Source organism: Malaclemys terrapin, chromosome 12 (assembly GCF_027887155.1).
Source record: "Malaclemys terrapin pileata isolate rMalTer1 chromosome 12, rMalTer1.hap1, whole genome shotgun sequence".
In the NCBI taxonomy this organism is placed as follows: domain Eukaryota; kingdom Metazoa; phylum Chordata; order Testudines; family Emydidae; genus Malaclemys; species Malaclemys terrapin.
In genome coordinates this window covers 48,902,753-48,920,228 of record NC_071516.1, presented here as the reverse complement: position 1 = coordinate 48,920,228, position 17,476 = coordinate 48,902,753, and the positions used below count along the sequence as shown (strand labels likewise).

Below are 17,476 nucleotides of genomic sequence, written 5' to 3'. Positions count from 1 at the left end.
CTGTGCAGGCTCACTGGCCTGCCGCAGCCCATACTCTCAGGGAGTGGGGCAGCCGCCCCACTACAGTCACCTTTTGTTGGGGTTTTACCAGCTTTGCCCATTACTTTGGGGTATGCTCATTTATTAGGGTTACCTGACCCCTTATATGTCTCTGGACTCAGCACATCCCCATCCCCATTTTCACACTACAATTGTTCTGGCAGTAAACCACTTGATGACCAAACCCCACAGGATTTTTGGGCGCTGCAGGGATCTTTTAGCTTAGGTACGAGGAGAGTTGCTGCAGAGCGAATGAGGAAACCAAAAATAAAACCACCCATTAGGGGGCGGGAGAGAGAGAGAGAAGCAACCAGCTTAACCATGAAAATTATTTATTGCCAGGTAATAACCATAGGGGAGCCGAACAAACAAAACAGTTATAATTTTAAATCTAACTTAAATTTGATTATAAAAGTCAGGTTTAGAAAACTATAACTGATCCCACAAGTCAGGATCAGTTGAGACCCTAGAGAGAGAGAGAGAGCTGGGTTCTCACCACACCACTCTGTGAAGCTTGAATTGATCGGGGGGTCCCAGGTGGTGGTGGTAGCTCAGGGTCCGGAGTGCTGGAGACAGGCAGAGCCCCAGCACGATCAGTCAGGAGAAGATGAATCCCAATGGAACTGATGCAGACCTTGGATCCAGGCATCAGAGCACTGACTTGAGCATGGGTAGGGTTTTTTTTTTTTTTTTGTAGAGAAACAACAGTGGTTCAAGAACATAAGAATGGCCAGACTGCGTCAGACCAAAGGTCCATCCAGCCCAGTGTCCTGTCTACCGACAGTGGCCAATGCCAGGTGCCCCAGAGGGAGTGAACCTAAAAGGTAACGATCAAGTGATCTCTCTCCTGCCATCCATCTCCACCCTCTGACAAACAGAGGGTAAGGACACCATTCCTTACACATCCTGGCTAATAGCCATTAATGGACTTAACCTCCATGAATTTATCTAGTTCTCTTTTAAACCCTATTATAGTCCTAGCCTTCACAACCTCCTCAGGCAAGGAGTTCCAAAGGTTGACTGTGTGAAGAAGAACTTCCTTTTATTTGTTTTAAACCTGCTGTCCATTAATTTCATTTGGTGGCCCCTAGTTCTTATATTACGGGAGCAAGTAAATAACTTTTCCATATTCACTTTCTCCACACCACTCATGATTTTATATACCTCTATCATATCCCCTCTTAGTCTCCTCTTTTCCAAGCTGAAAATTCCCCAATCTCTCCTCATATAGGACCCATTCCAAACCCCTAATCATTTTAGTTGCCCTTCTCTGAACCTTTACTAATGCCAGTGTATCTTTTTTGAGATGAGGAGACCACATCTGTACGCAGTGTTCAAGATTTATATAAGGGCAATAAAGATATTCTCCATCTTTTTCTGTATCCCTTTTTAAATTATTCCTAACATCCTGTTTGCTTTTTTGACCGCCGCTGCACACTGCGTGGACGTCTTCAGAGAACTATCCAGGATGACTCCAAGATCTCTTTCCTGATTAGTTGTAGCTAAATTAGCCCCCATCATATTGTATGTATAATTGGGGTTATTTTTTTCCAATGTGCATTACTTTACATTTATCCACATTAAATTTCATTTGCCATTTTTTTGCCCAATCACTTAGTTTTGTGAGATCTTCTTGAAGTTCTTCACAGTCTGCTTTGGTCTTAACTATCTTGAGCAGTTTAGTATCATCTGCAAACTTTGTCACCTCACTGTTTACCCCTTTTTCCAGATCATTTATGAATAAGTTGAATAGGATTGGTCCTAGGACTGACCCTTGGGGAACACCACTAGTTACTCCTCTCCTTTCTGAGAATTTACCATTTATTCCTACCCTTTGTTCCCTGTCTTTTAACCAGTTCTCAATCCATGAAAGGATCTTCCCTCTTATCCCAGGACAACTTAATTTACGTAAGAGCCTTTTGGTGAGGGACCTTGTCAAAGGCTTTCTGGAAATCTAAATCAAGAGAGAACACTAGATTTGTTTATGTGTAAACAAGGGAGTTTACCAAAGTTGTTTTGTTCAGGCTAGACATGTGAGCTGATCATTCCTGGCTTTGAGCGGTGTTCCTTGGAGGGAGCCCACAATGCAATTAGGGAGCTTCAGTATTTTGGATACCAATAAAGGATTTATTACTAGAATTGGTCTGATAACTACTGCTGGGTGGGTGCAGGTATGGGTTCATTAACATTTGGAGCAGAGATCCCCCATCATGCACTGCTTCCCTGCTTCTCTGGTCCCAGAGTTCTGTGCGGTTCTTGCCTTGGAATCTCTGTTCTCCATTCTGTATGCTAATGAAGATGCCTCCTTGTCCCACCTTCAATGCAAATGGGGCTACAGGAGTTTCCTTAATCCTGTCACCCTTATCCAAGGGGTTTAGGTGTTTCTCCCACAGCCTTTTCATTGCTTTTTATAAGTCTTTTTTCTGATTGGTTTTGGTTCAAGCAGAGGGAGGGCTTTCATGAGTCAGACAGGCTGGGTACTGCACCCTGGTTCCCCAAGAACACACAGCTGCTAGGTAACAGGGGTTGCTGCTGGTCCTTTCCATTTCTATTCATTGTGTTTGCAAATAATTGTCAGGGACAAACAAAGTGTGAGAGAGCTGCCACTTGTGGGTTTTATGAGTGGCCTTGAGATGCCTTCTTTAGATTTATCATTTCTGCTGAGGGAATCAGGAAAAATACCTTATGTTACCCTGAAGCAGGATTCAGGGCCGTGTGATAAAATTGTATAACATGGAGTTAAATTGTTGATGATTGATTAATGATTAAACAATGATAAATTGGTTGTGGAGTTTCTTGTATAAATGGATGAATCCTCAGCCCTGAGTTTGAAAGCCGAAGAGGACTTTCAAGGTTTCTAACACCATATCAGCTGCTCAGTAACACCATCTCAGAATGGGTGAGTTGAGCTGATCTCTTTGTTTCATGGCTGCATAACTGAATGTGTGGGTGGAAGCATCTGCTAGTCTTTCCTAGTTTACTCCATGCTATTGTGCTGAGAACTTGTTGCCATTAACTTGAATGCTCAGTTAAAATCTAACAGTGTCAAACAGAAGCTCCTGTCAATGTGCAGAGATATATGTTTGTTTCCATACACAGCAAGTACATTCAGTCTAAAATGACTTTAGTTAGATTAAGAAAAATATTGGTCAGAAAGAACAACAGTGAAGTCACCATGAAGGAGCACAATGGGTGTGTGTGTGAGTTTTATCTAGGACAGGCAGAAGCAACTCTCAGAGCAAAATGGCTACAGAATTCTGCAAACAGGGCTCTTAGAAATGTAAAGGTGAAATAAAAAGAAAACAATAAATCATCAGTTTAATCACTTACTTATACGGCATTTTAAACCCCTGACAGCATCACAGAATGAACGGAAGGTCTTTGCCAGGATGAAGAAGGTTGCAACCTGTCAAAGAGACCCGGCAACTTGGGATTCCGCTATGGCTCTCCCCAGTATCCGGGTTGATCACGAATTGTAGGAGGCTTTCTTCATATCCTCATTTTAGGCTGTGAGGGAAAGAAGAAAATGGAGTAACCTTCTGGGGTGTATATTGATGAGGCAAAGTGGTTGCGTTTAGGTCTGGCCTAGCTGGCTCATCTTAACTAAGCTCAACCTAAATTCAATCTTTTTCCCAGTCAAGATAAGGCCTTTGTTTAAGTCTCTGGTGACTCCCCCATCACCCTTTTCCTAACATTTTTCATAGAATAATAGATTTTAAGCCCAGAAGGACAACTTGGACCATCAAGTCTGAATTCCTCTATACCACAGGCCTGAGAACTAAGCCCATCCTTAAGCACTTTGCTGAATCAAGGCCAAAATGAGGATTAGGAGGGAGTCCAGGCCTAAGGCATGTGGAAAAAGCAGCTTTCCTCTTTCAAGCTCTGTCTTTGATATAGAAAGTTCTGTTCTTCAGTGGAACCCAGGTTGATCCAGTGACTATATGGATGGGCTCAGTACTGAGAGTTCAGTCAGAAGCTCTGCGGTGTGGGAAGGTTTTAGTATCTGACTCCTATCTCCTGTCTGCTCCTCTACAGGACTGCCATCCTGGGCACCGCTTGCCGTTCTGTACCTGCTCTCTCTTTCCTTTGCTGTTAAACTTCCTACTGGCAATGTGCAGCTCTTTCATGGCTCCGAAGGTGACATCCTGAACCTGGAAGATATCAGAACAAAGAGTGGTGAGCCGTGAAACAATCAAAAGGCTGGTTGATATCTTAGATGGAATGAAATTCATGCTGGGCTGGAAATGAACAGAACAGGGGTTTGGAGAGGTTTGGTTAAAAAAAAAATTTCCCTACAGATCTTAAAGCCAGAAGGGACGGCCAGACTGTGTCACCCAGGGATTCTTACATCAAGCCAATCACTTCTGGTTGCACTAGTGCAAATCTCTTGGACACCCAATCTCATTTTAAAGACTTCAAGTGATGGATTGAGACCTGCCACATCTCTCATTAGCTTGCACCAATGGTTAATCACCCTCATTGTTAAAAAGGCACATTTTATTTCCAGTCTCAGTTTGTCTAACTGGGTGGGGGAGGGGGCACAGCTCTGGCACTAGATGGGGTGGGGACAGCCCTGGCCGTGGCTGCTGGCAGCCCCCAACGCTGACAGCTCCAGTCCTGGCTGCAGTTGAAGAAGTCACCGAAGTCTGTTAAAGTAACAGAATCCGTGACATCCATGACTAAATCGTATTCTTGCTCCTGAGTTAAGATCCAGAGATCCCAGATGTGATCTCCGCTGCCAACAACCCCTCCACGGGCTTGGTGTGAGAAGTGGTGGCCCGTATGGGGAGTGAACAGACAAATGCACGGGAGTGACAGGAAGGGTACAGAGGGAGAGGTGGTGAGGCTGCTGACTTTGGGTGCTAATGGGTTCCAAGAGGTGAAGGAAGTTTGCTGTCAGGGAGGCTATAGAGTAGCTCGCAATGGAGCCGTGTTGATATACAATGCCCCAGCTTCTCCACAAGGAGTGTTAGGGTTACAGCGTAATGGGATGTGGCCATGACACGCTAGAGTGATGGTTCCTGAAGGTGTCCATCCTAGCCCCTAGAGTTTTCATTTAGTCATTCATAACTCTGAAACCTTCACTTTTTCCACCTGAAATTTTCCAGGCTTGTTCTCTGCCTAAAGGTGAAGTTTTCAGAATGTTTGACTAAAAAAGCTCAACCACTTTTGAATACCAATATTTTAGGGTTACCATACGTCCTCTTTTTCCCGGACATGTCCGGCTTTTCGGCAGTCAAACCCCCGTCCGGGGGGAATTGCCAAAAAGCGGAACATGTCCGGGAAAATGGCGGCTCTGTTTAAGAGCCCGGCTGCCTGAACGCTACCGGCTTCGGGCAGCCCCGTGCCTGGAGACCCTGCGCCGCTGGAGCCCGGGAGGGGAAGTGCCCGGCTGGGGGCGCAGGGTCTGGAGGCACGGGGCTGCCCGAAGCCGGTAGCGCTTGGGCAGCCCAGCTCTTAAACAGAGCGGGGGCGGCTGGAGCCTCCAGCCCCCGGGGCTCTGTGTAACTGACACAGTGTCAGTTACACAGAGCCCCAGCCGCTGGAGGCTCTGTTTAAGAGCCGGGCTGCCCGAGCGCTACCGGCTTCGGGCAGCCCCCTTGCCTCCGGACCCTGCGCCCCCAGCCGGGCACTTCCCCTCCCGGGCTCCGGCGGCGCAGGGTCCGGAGGCACGGGGGCTGCCCAAAGCCGGTAGCGCTGGGGCAGCCCGGCTCTTAAACAGAGCCTAAGAGGAGCAGAGCCTCCAGCTGCGGGGGCTCTGCTCCTCTTCGGCTCTGTGTAACTTATACAGTGTAAGTTACGCAGAGCCGCCGGAGCCCCGGAGGGGAAGTGCCCGGCTGGGGCACAGGGTCCGGAGGCATGGGGGCTGCCCAAAGCCCGAGCGCTACCGGCTTCACGGTTTGCTGGGCAGCCTCCAGACCCTGCGCCCCCGGCTGGGCGCTTCCCCTCCCGGGCACCAGCTGCGCTGGGGAAGCGCCGGCTGGGGGCGCAGGGTCTGGGGGCTGCCCGGGAAACCATGATGCTGGTAGCACTGGGGCAGCCCTTTCCCCCTGGCTGGGAGTGGGAGGGAGGAGGGGGCGGAGTTAGGGTGGGGGAAGGGGCGGAGTTGGGGCGGGGCTAGGGGTGGGGAAATGGGCGGGGCCATGGCCCGTGGAGGGTCCTCTTTTTTTATTTATGAGATATGGTAACCCTAAATATTTTTTTTTTATGATATCAAGTTTGGCAGACATTTGTTTTTACCAGCCCCAAATCAAAACAACTGCTGCCTTGAATGGTGGAATCTGTACACTCCTTATCTACTGTTTGTGAGGAAACGCTCAGCATAGTCCCCACCCCTTTGCCCATCCCCACTTCCTAATCATCCCCAAGGAAATACACTGACATGAATCCAGAGGTGAAAGTAAGCCGGTACGGGCCGGGTGCAGTAGCATACCCGCAAGAAAATGGAGCCTTTTCTCCCTCTCTGACTCCTCCTCCTGGCTCCAGCAATATTGAGGGTCCGGGCCCCACCTGCTCCCCCCCCCCGCGCCTCCCCTGAGTTTGCCCCGGCTCCCTTTGCTGCCCCCATGCACCTCCCTGGGTCTGGCCAGAGCAGAGCTTCCCTGTCTCTCCCCTGAAGCTCCATGCTACCAGCCTGCATTAACTGCCGCCCCAGGGTCCTAGTGCCCCCCCCTTCCCCCACTACTGCCAGGGCAGGCTGCCCTTCCCCCTCAGACCCTTTCATTTTCCAGTGGGACCCTCCACCAGTACAGCCGCACCCCCCCCCGCCCGCAGTCACTGCTCCTGCCCCACGCTGGGCAAGGGGCAGCCCCATCCCCCACCCCCAGTGAGGCTACAGTGAGGGGCAGCAGCAGGAGAGGAGGCACACATGTGATAGCAGCCCCCCCGGCATGGCACCCAGCACAGGGGAAAGGTACAGGGCAATAAGCAGGGGTCCAGGGGTGTCCGCCCAGTGGATCCAGACCCATACCTTCTCCAGCTCTGTGGAGAGCTGCAGTGTTTATAGATTCCCCCTTGATTTCAGTGTGCTCCCACAACTTTTCTTTTGACCTGTATCCCACCCCTCTCTCTTTCAGATCCCCACTCACCCTGAGAGTCCAGCCCCTCCATAGCATTTGATCTGTTTAGGATCCTGGCTCATATTTGTATGTGAGCAGCTAGGGCCAACATCCCTGAGGAGCAGCTCAATCTCCCCCTCAGTGTGGTTACCCTTCTTTTATCCCTCAGTGGGCTTCTCACTCGCCTCGCTGTTGCAATAGAGCCATCTCTGTGGCCATCTTTCTGTCCAGCAGCCCGAGACCAGCAGCCCGAGACCAGTCTGCAGACCCCAGCAGCCCTCCACTAGATCCAGGCAGCCAACACAGGCAGCTGGCAAGTGTATTTAGGAAGGAACAGCTCTGCCCCAAACTATGACATTATTACCACCATCTCCTGAGATAGGTGTCATGTCCTTGGGGGCAGCAGGTTTCGGAAGAAATCACTTGAGACCAGAGAGCAGCCAGCTTACAAAGTAACCATTTATTTACAGACACTCACTGACCTGGCCAGCCAGTTGGAACTGACTGGCTATCCCCTAATAATCTAACTCAGTTGCCATAGGAACAAAAACCACAACAACCAAATACACAACATATTCCTCCTCCCTTAAATAAGAACATCCCCTAAATAAAACAAACACTAGACTAGAGAAGGAGGGTAGACTGCCTCCATGCCCGGCTAAACCCAGGGGATTATTTTGCCCCATAACTGTGGGTTCGCCCTAGCTAAAGATCCAGCCATTGAGGAGGTCTTCTGTCTCTAGGTGGATTATGGTGAACTTCTGCTGTTGTTGCACCCGAAAGTACCTTGGGCGCAGGCCTGACAATGGGCTCAGGGTTCACAGCGCGAACGGGTGAGGAGGTGGTATCAGCTCGTGCCGGGCAAAGGGGTATCTCTGCCGCCAGCAGTAATGGAGGAGAACAGTCAGGAACAGGTGATTCTTGATTCAGAGTCTCGCCAGAAGAGGTGAAGTCAGACAACTCAACTGAAGATGTGTCCTGAGGACTGGTATGACCTGCAACAGCTGATCTACATGTTGCCGCCAGGTGAGATTCTCTGCAGTCCGGACTGTGTAGGAAACAGGTCCTGTGATGACCGTGGCAGGGACCCATTTAGCTCCAGAAGTATAATTCCGAGCCAAAACCGGCTGTCCCGGACTAAAGGTTCAGTCTTTTGCTCTGGGTGCCCGTCTGATGACTTGATCTTGCTGCTGACATTGCACAGTTTGTCAGGGTTCTGAAGGTTTCAGCAGATCAAAGCAAGTGCGCAGCTGTCGTCCCATCATTAGAAAGGCTGGGGATGCCTTGGTTGTAGCATGAGGTGTGTTTCTGTAGGAAAGTAAGAAGGTATCCAGACACTTTTGAATGGATAATTGTCCCCTTGCCGACTTCAAAGCTTGTTTCATTGTCTGCACAAATCTTTCAGCTAATCCATTGGTGGATGGATGATATGGTGCTGAAGTGATGTGGTGTATCCCATTTGCCTTCATAAAATTTGAAACTCCTGAGAGATGAACTGCGGTCTGTTGTCACTCACAAGTTGTTCTGGCAGACCGAAATGACTAAAGAGTCCTCGTAGTTTTTGGACAGTACTCTCTGCAGTAGTGGACTGCATTATAGAGACTTCTGGCCATTTAGAATGGGCATCTACCACCACCAAGAACATGCTTCCTTCAAGGGGCCCAGCGAAGTCAATGTGAATACGTTGCCAGGGGTTTTCAGGCCAGTGCCATGGGTGTAGGGGTGCCCACTGGGGTGCATTCCTCACACCCTGACATGACATACAAGCTATTCCCTTCTCTTCAATAGCATTGTCCAATGCAGGCCACCAAAAATAGCTTCGTGCAATTTCCTTCATGCGCACTATTCCACAGTGACCAGAATGGAGCTGTTCTAACATCTGTGATCTCAGTGGTGGTGGGATAATGACACATCTCCCCCACAACAAATATCCAGATTGGATCGATAACTCCGTCCTCCTGTACATGTAGGTAACAAGGTCGGGTGAGACCGGAGAGGTGTGTTGAGATTTTCCATGCATCATCAGGTCCATAACTTGGGACAATACTGGGTCAACGCGAGTTGCCTTCTTTATCTGAGTAGCAGTGATGGGTGTATTCTCTACCTATTCAAAGTAGAAGATTTCCTTTTGGGCACTATCTTGATGTTTGACTGGCAAAGGCAACCTTGAGAGACCATCTGCATTGCCGTGCAGAGTGGATTTCCGATATTTAATTTCATAGGTGTGCACTGAAAGTAACAATGCCTAATGTTGCATACAACTAGCAGCTAATGGGGGAATGCCTGTGTAGGGTCCAAAAATTGACGTCAGAGGTTGATGGTCTGTGAGAAGAGTAAACTTCCGCCCAAACAGGTACTGATGAAACTTCCGAATTCCAAAAATGATTCCCAATGCCTCACGTTAGATTTGGGCATAGTTAGTTTCTGCTTTGCTTAGAGTGCGAGAAGCAAAAGCAATAGGTCTCTCTTCTCCCGAAGGTATAATGTGTGACACGACTGCTCCCACTCCATAAGGTGATGCATCGCAGGCCAATTGTGGGGGTAAGGATGGATCAAAGTGCGTTAGAACTTCAGAATTTAGCAATGCATGCTTAGCTTTGTTAAATGCAACATTACAGGCTTAAGTCCACTTCCAGGTCTTGTTCTGCCCAAGGAGTTCGTGAAGTGGTTTTAGCCGTGTGGCTAACTGTGAGATGAACTTTCCATAATAGTTCAATAGTCCTAGAAACGAGCACAGCTGGCTAACATTTCGTGGTGGGGGAGCCTCCACAAAAGCCTTAACTTTTGCAGGGGCCTTATGAAGACCTGCAGCATCAATGATGTGTCCCAAATATTCAACAGAGGGCTGGAAGAATTCACACTTGTCTTTGCGGACTCGTAGGCCATGCTCTTCCAGTCTTTGTAGGGTAGACTCTAAATTCCTTAGGTGATCCTTCTCATTCCTTCCAGTGACCAGGATGTCGTCCAGATAGCACTGGACTCCTGGCAAGCCACACAAGATCTGGTCCATAGCCCTCTGGAACAGGGCGGGAGCAGACGTTATTCTGAAGGGTTGGCGACTGTATCGCTAAAGCCCCTTATGAGTCACAATCATCAACAGCTCTTGAGACCTTTCATCGACGTGCACCTGTAAATACGCTTGACTCAGATCAATCTTACTGATTCCCCAGCCAGGCCCGCAAAGAGGTCATCGATGCGGGGAAGTGGGTATTGCTCTGCACACAACACCGGGTTGACAGTGACTTTAAAATCACCGCAAATCCGGAGGGAGCCGTCTTTCTTCACTATTGGAACGATAGGAGTGGCCCATGGGCTATGGGTAACTGGTATTAGGACTCCATTTGTGACCAGGCGCTCCAGGTCCGCTTCAACCTTCGGCCTGATGGCATATGGCACAGTTCTGGCTTTCAGATATTTTGGTTGACTGTCAGGTTTAATGTTCAATGTCACAGTGATTCCCTTCATACTTCCCAGATCCTCTCCAAAAACAGCAGCATGTCTCCTTAGTATAGTGGTCAGACCGGTTTCTTCTTTAGTCACTCGGTGCACTTCTGTCCAATTCACCTTGATCTTCCCAAGCCAAGACCTACCCATTCAGGCTGGGTAATTACCTCTCACCACAAACAGCGGCAATTTAGCAGCCTGTCCATTGAGCTCCACCTTAACATCAGTAGTGCCCGACATGGGCACAGCTTCTCCCGTATATGTCTTCAGCACTGTTTTTGTTGCTTTAAGCGGAAGATGCTGTAGCTTTTCTTTATACACAGTCGCTGAGACCAGCGAACCGGCTGCACCGGTGTCCAGTTCCATGCGTATAGGTTTCCCATCCAACAATGGGGTTACCCAGTATTCATGTGAGCCCACTGCCAAAGACAAAACGTGCAGTGGCACTTCCTCTTGCGATGAGGTGTCACCTTGGTCCTCCTGGGTCTGCTCTAGGGTACGCAGGGTTCCCCTTTTGGTCGGCCAGACCACAGGCCTCTTTTTCTTTTGTTTACAGGCACACTCAATGTGTCCCTTTTTGCCACAGTGTCGACACACCAGGTCCTTACACCAGCATTCTGATGCCTGGTGACCCAGCTTACCACAGCGGTAAAATTCCTGACTCCCCACAGTTTTGTGGGTAGGTTCTTGGGACACCTCATGCACCCTAGGGGATGCACTGATGTATTGTACCTCCTTTGTAGCCAGTTCCATGGAGACAGCAATATCAACAGCCTTCTGCAAGGTAAGCTGAGCCTTTGTCAATAGGCGCTTCCGTACAGCTTCACTGTGCAGGCCACACACTAACCTGTCATGCAGGGCATCATTTAACATCTTCTTAAATTCACAGTGTTCTGCAAGCTTTCTCAAAGTTGCTACAAGTTGTACAACTGTTTCGTCTTCTTTTTAGTCTCTTTTGTGGAACCTATATCTTTCTGCAATTACCAGTGGTTTGGGGGAAAAATGGGCCCCCAGGATTTCCACAATGTCGCTGTGAGATTTGGTCTCCGGCTTAACAGAGTGTAGTAAGCTGTGTAGCCGGGAGTAGGTTTTAGCCCCTACAACACTTAAGAATATTGGCACCTTCTTCGCTTCTGTAATGTCGTTTGCAATAACAAAAAGCTCAAAACGCTCAGTATACACCTGCCACTGCCCGATATTCTCATCAAAAGGGTCCAGTGTCCCTGTAAGTGTAGCCATGGTTTTAGTTTCAGTTTGCACAGTCAGTGCAAACAAGCAACAGCTAAAGGAGTTTGGTAGGGTTTCTCTTTACCTTGACTTCTACTTCTTTGTGTTGCTGGGCAGCACAGGAATCCCACCCTCGTCGCCACTTTGTCATATCCTTGGGGGCAGCAGGCTTAGGAAGAAATCACTTGAGACCAGAGAGCAGCCAGCTTACAAAGCAACCATTTATTTACAGACACTCACTGACCTGGCCAGCCAGTTGGAACTGACTGGCTATCCCCTAATAATCTAACTCAGTTGCCATAGGAACAAAAACCACGACAACCAAATACACAACAATAGGGACCCCATTGTGCTGGGCACTGCACATACAGTCCCTGCCCTGAAGAGTTTTAGACAGGACAGACAGATGGTGAGGCAAAGGGGAGAGATTATCCCCACTTGACAGACGCAGAACTGAGGTGCAGCGATTTAACGACCTGCCCAAGGTCTTGCGGGACGCTGGGGTCAGAGCCAGAAATTGGATCCAGATCTCCCAAGATCTTTAGCCTCCAGAGCCTCAACCTCAAGGTCATCTGTCCTCTCTAATACAGAACCAAAATGAGGTCTGCAAATCCCACGGAAAACCTAAGTGGGCACAACAGAGTGCCCTGTTACTCAGTTGGCTGACCACCTTCAGCCATTCACCTCTAAGGGCTACATTGTGCCCCTGCCGTGCTGGCCATTCAGTGGGGGAGGAAACAGGTTGCTCTGGATCCCAACTTCCCGGAAGTGGGGTGGGGGTCACTCAGCTGGCCACTCAACATTATAGACACAAGCAGCACTGTCTGGAGCACAACATATGATGGTTCCTCTCTAACTGACTCTGATGAAACTGACCCTGGAATTTTGTTCCATTTCAATACCAAAAAGAGGCAGAGAGCAACTGTCCGGAATTTAGAGACTATAGTGACTATAATCCAATCTCATACTTTCAGGGCTTCAGCCAGTCTGCTGCAGGAGTCAGGAAGGAAGTTTTAGCACAGCTGGCTAGATGTGTTCTGGGATTTGGGTTTTTGTTTGTTTGTTTTGGCTTCCTCTGAAGCATCAGACACTGTCTGCAGCTGGGGACAGCACACCAGACGGGGTGGCGTAGTGCTTGGAGGTGGTGCAAAGAATCCTGTCCCAAGATGCCTGACTAGTGTGTCTTGCTCACATGCTCAGGGTCTAACTGATTGCCAGGTGTGGCGTCAGGAAGGCATTTTCCCCAGATCAGATTGGCTGGGAGCTTGGGGGCAGGGGTTCTCCTTCCACTGCAGCATCGGCAGGGACGGTGTCCCTAGCCTCTGTTTGCCAGAAGCTGGGAATGGGCGACAGGGGGTGGATCACTCGGTGATTCCCTGTTCTGTTCATTCCCTCTGGGGCACCTGGCATTGGCCACTGTGGGGAGACAGGACACTGGGCTAGATGGACCTTTGGTCTGACCCAGTCTGGCTGTTCTTATGTTCATGGAGTGTGGATCATCATCTGGGATCATCTGGGCACATCTCTCCTAATCGAGTCCCTGTCATTGCAGACACCTCGGGCACTAGTGGCACCTCAGTGTCTGCTGTTCTCTGCCTGTGGCACACAGTTTAATCTCCTGGGGACGGAAATGCTTTAGTCTAACTGAAATCTTTGGGCTTAACACAGAGGGATCAGGTGAACTGTAATAGCCTGTGATACACAGGAGGTCGCACTACATGATCTCATGGTTCCTTCTGGCCTTAAACTCTACGCAACTATGAAACTAGGAAAGAGGACAGCAATGATTAGGGAGTTGTGGGAACTGATTTATGAGATGGTCAAAAGATCGAAATGTGGATAGTATGACTAAAGGGGGACATAAGGTGGGGGGGTATCTACAAGGATTGGAGGAGTCTAAACACAAAGGAGGAGTGTGATAAATAAAGGGGGGGGGAGAGCTCCCTTTTATGGACACCCAGCCAGCCAGTTAGCTATAAAGTCCCTCTTGGTGGCTGCCTCTTTACCTGTAAAGGGTTAAAAAGTCCCCAGATAAAGAAAAGCGAGTGGGCACCTGACCCAAAGAGCCAATGGGAAGGCTAGAACTTTTTAAAATGGGGGAAAAGCTTTCCCTTTGTCTCTCTGTTGTTCTCGCTGGGCTGGAGGGACGGAGCAGCAATGCTGTAAGCAGCTTTAAGCCAGGTATGAGCATAAATCATCAGATCCTGCCTAGAACTACTTATCTGAACTCCACATGGGTAAGTAGATCAGCATGTTTAGCTAGACCAGATCAGGTTTATTTCTGTTTATATTTTAAGGCTTGTGGAGCTCCTCTGTGCTAACCCCAGATGCATTTTGTTTGCTTGTAACCTTTAAGCTGAACCCCCAAGAAAGCTATTTTGGGTGCTGAATTTTTGTAATAATTTATTTTAAGAGCTAACAAAAAGCCTAAATTCCAGATGTATTTTTTTTCCTTTTTGTTTTTAATAAAATTTACCTTTTTTAATAACAGGATTGGACTTTTGGTGTCCTAAGAGGTTTGTGCATGTTGTTTGATTAGCTGGTAACCACAGCTCATTTCCCTTGTTTTTTTTCTAATCTAAAGGGCTTGAGGGTACCCAACAGGGACGAATTCCCAAGTACTCCTTCCTGGGTTCAAAGGGTTTTTTTGCATTTGGGTGGTGGCAGCCTTTACCAAGCCAAGGTCAGAGAGAAGCTGTAACCTTGGGAGTGTATACAAGCCTGGAGTGGCCAGTATTAATTTTCAGAATCCTTGTGGGCCCCATTTCTGCACTCGGAGTGACAGAGTGAGGATTCAGCCCTGACAAGGGGGAAAGACTAGGAAGAAATGAGGGTAGCATGAACCCAGGAGTAATGGGGAAAAAGTTAAGGAAAGGAAAATGTAAGAAGAATATGAGGAATGTCTCCCTAAAGGTGGAATAAATGCGGCTGTGAAATAATCTCCCAAGATCCTGTATGAGGTAGAAACCCCATCAGCTGAGACACTTAAAAATGGACTGGACAAAACACTACAAACTGTTCTGCAGGGAAAGGCCCCATTGATATGACAGTGACCTCTGTGACTCTTCTGTGCACTGTATTTCAGGGTTCCCCAGAGACTGTGACAGTATCCCCAAGAACAGCAGCAGTGGAGTCTATGTCATCCAGCCAGAAGGCTCTCCCCCACTGGTGGTGTGGTGCAACATGGACACCAAAGGACAAGTCTGGACGGTTGTCCAAAGAAATTCTTACAACACAGAACTTGAGTGGAATGATTCCTGGGCAAACTACAAGTATGGCTTTGGTGATGTACAGAATGATTACTGGTTGGGGAATGAGTACATCTCTCTGCTCACAATGCAGGGAGCCTACAAGGTCCGCTTTGTAGTACAGGATGCATCCAACAATACTCACTATGCTGAATATGACACGTTCAGTGTAGATACAGAGTCACGTGGCTATGCCTTGCGGCTGGGCAGGTACACGGGAGCTGGAAAGGATTTGTTCACTAAGGAAGACGTCGTGCATGACAACATGAAGTTTTCTACCTATGACAAAGATCAGGACCTATCCAGTACCACAAATTGTGCAGAACATTATCAGGGAGGCTGGTGGCACAGCAAATGTTATTATGTCAAGCTCAATGGGAAAGGCAAGAATGTTTGGTGGAGTGGCGTCTGTGTGGCTGGAGACTGCCAGTCTACCCTCATTCTTGTTAAACGGGTCTGCTGATCCTCCAGCAGGGGCTTGAACCCCGCTGGAGAGTCCATGATAGGAAAAACTTTTTCATTAGGAAGGTGGTGAAGCACCGGAATGGGTTACCTAGGGAGGTGGTAGAATCTCCTTCCTTAGAGGTTTTTAAGGCCCGGCTTGACAAAGATCTCCTGAGATCTCTTCCAACCCTAATCTGCTATGATTCTATCTCTCCCAGGAGACGTCTTCACTGCTGAGTTAACTCAGGTGACTCACCCAGGTTTGAGCACCCAGGTCAGCCTATGTCTGGTGTGAGCAGCCTGACCCAATTTACTGCGTCCTCGCGGGTGTTGAGCTCATCTATGTGTGATGCTAGGACTTCTGGGGGTGCATCTCCTAGTCCTTTGTGCTGCAGTATGCTGAGCCACTCTGTGATTCTTTCCCAATGAATTGTGGACACCCAGCCAGCCAGTTAGCTGTAAAATCCCTCTTGGTCTGTTCTCTGCTTGCTTTACCTGTAAAGGGTTAACAAGCCCACAGGTAAAGAAAAGGAAGTGGGCACCTGACCAAAAGAGCCAATGGGAAGGTAGAACTTTTTAAAATTGGGAAAGAAACTTTCCCTGTGTCTGTTTTTCTCGGGGCTTCAGAGATGGAGCAGCAATGCTGTGTAAGGCTTGAACCAGGTATGAAAATGCATCTTAGAATCACAGAATATCAGGGTTGGAAGGGACCTCAGGAGGTCATCTAGTCCAACCCCCTGCTCAAAGCAGGACCAATCCCCAACTAAATCATCCCAGCCAGGGCTTTGTCAAGCCCGACCTTAAAAACCTCCGAGGAAGGAGACTTCACCACATCCCACTCTCCCCTGCTGCGTTTTCTGTTTTAGCAAATGAGTTAGTAAAAGAATATTTACCCAAGTTTCTTAATTTCCCTGTGATAGCAACTCAACTTTTGTTAACTGTTTGAAAGCACAAGCTTTAACAACCACTATGTCTTTTTAACATAACATAACAAACGAAGATAGTATAAAATGAAACCCAAATGAAGTTTAAATGCAGGTCTATGCAAACATATTGAGGGCATTAAACTTTTATATTTGGGTGTGTTTGGGTGACAATGATAGAAACCTGTTGAAATTGGATAGGTTTAACATTTTGCAACAAAACCAGGTATACTATATATTGTAAGATTTTGGACATTTTGTCTGTAACATTCTTATAACTATATTTTCATATTTAATAAAGGTGCAAACAAGTTTGCAACTTGCCCCCCCCCAAACTGACATTTTCTTAATATCAGCTTTTCAGTAATGTTGAGGTTTCTCCCTACAGTTTTTCTTTGAATAAAAAACCCCTGTGATTAATAAAAGATAATCCTTTTCATTTGCAATTGCATTATGTCTTGAGGCAGATAAAACATTTCTGGAAGAGAAACTTATCTCGAATCACCACTCTTTGAAAAACTGGAGCCGAGAGGAGTGGGTTTGTGGACTAGCAAGGTAATGGGAATCATTGGGGGGGAGGGGGCTTTCTATCCTGGTCAACAATTGAAGACCCCAAAACTTCTGCATACCAGGCACACTTGTTGGGGTCCACAGCTACACTTGAGAAATGGGCTGAGAAATGGTGGGCATGCTGAGTCATATCTAATTCAGGGTACAAACTAGTCTGTGTAACCAGAAAAGACGGAGAGGCCTAAGATTGCAATAATCCAGTGCAGATAAATCAGGCTTATTCACCCTGTATCCTGACACAGCAGTGAAGGTTGGATTTTGAAAACTGTCAGATTCATAAACAAACCCCTTTTCGTGCTGACAAACCAAAACAAAGCTGGAACACACCCAGAGGGGAACAGCACTCACATACATGTCGGATGCTCCTTGAGAACTGCTGGCTACCGCAAATGTCCCCTTTTGCTGCTTCCAAGCCTGTCCCCTTGGCTTCAAAATGTTGACCTAGTGGATGGGGGATCATGGGAGCAGTATCACAAAACTCCATGTCCGAGCAGCAACGTTGGGGCCTCAGGCTTAATCCTCC

The 17,476-nt window shown here is 48.0% G+C and overlaps 1 protein-coding gene across 2 annotated transcripts; it reads left to right on the top strand.

The window, feature by feature from the left end:
- The first annotated feature begins 2,885 nt into the window (after positions 1-2,885).
- LOC128846878 (fibrinogen-like protein 1-like protein) lies at positions 2,886-16,776 on the top strand. 2 transcript variants are annotated; one of them, XM_054046133.1, is made up of 3 exons: positions 2,886-2,938; positions 4,075-4,215; positions 14,854-16,776. In XM_054046133.1, exons 1-3 carry the CDS (start codon positions 2,935-2,937, stop codon positions 15,477-15,479), a joined length of 771 nt encoding a protein of 256 aa, XP_053902108.1. In that variant the 5' UTR covers positions 2,886-2,934; the 3' UTR covers positions 15,480-16,776. The 2 variants fall into 2 exon arrangements, with proteins under 2 accessions (XP_053902108.1, XP_053902109.1); XM_054046134.1 differs by lacking the exons at positions 2,886-2,938; positions 4,075-4,215 and adding an exon at positions 13,916-14,005.
- The last annotated feature ends 700 nt before the right edge of the window (positions 16,777-17,476 follow it).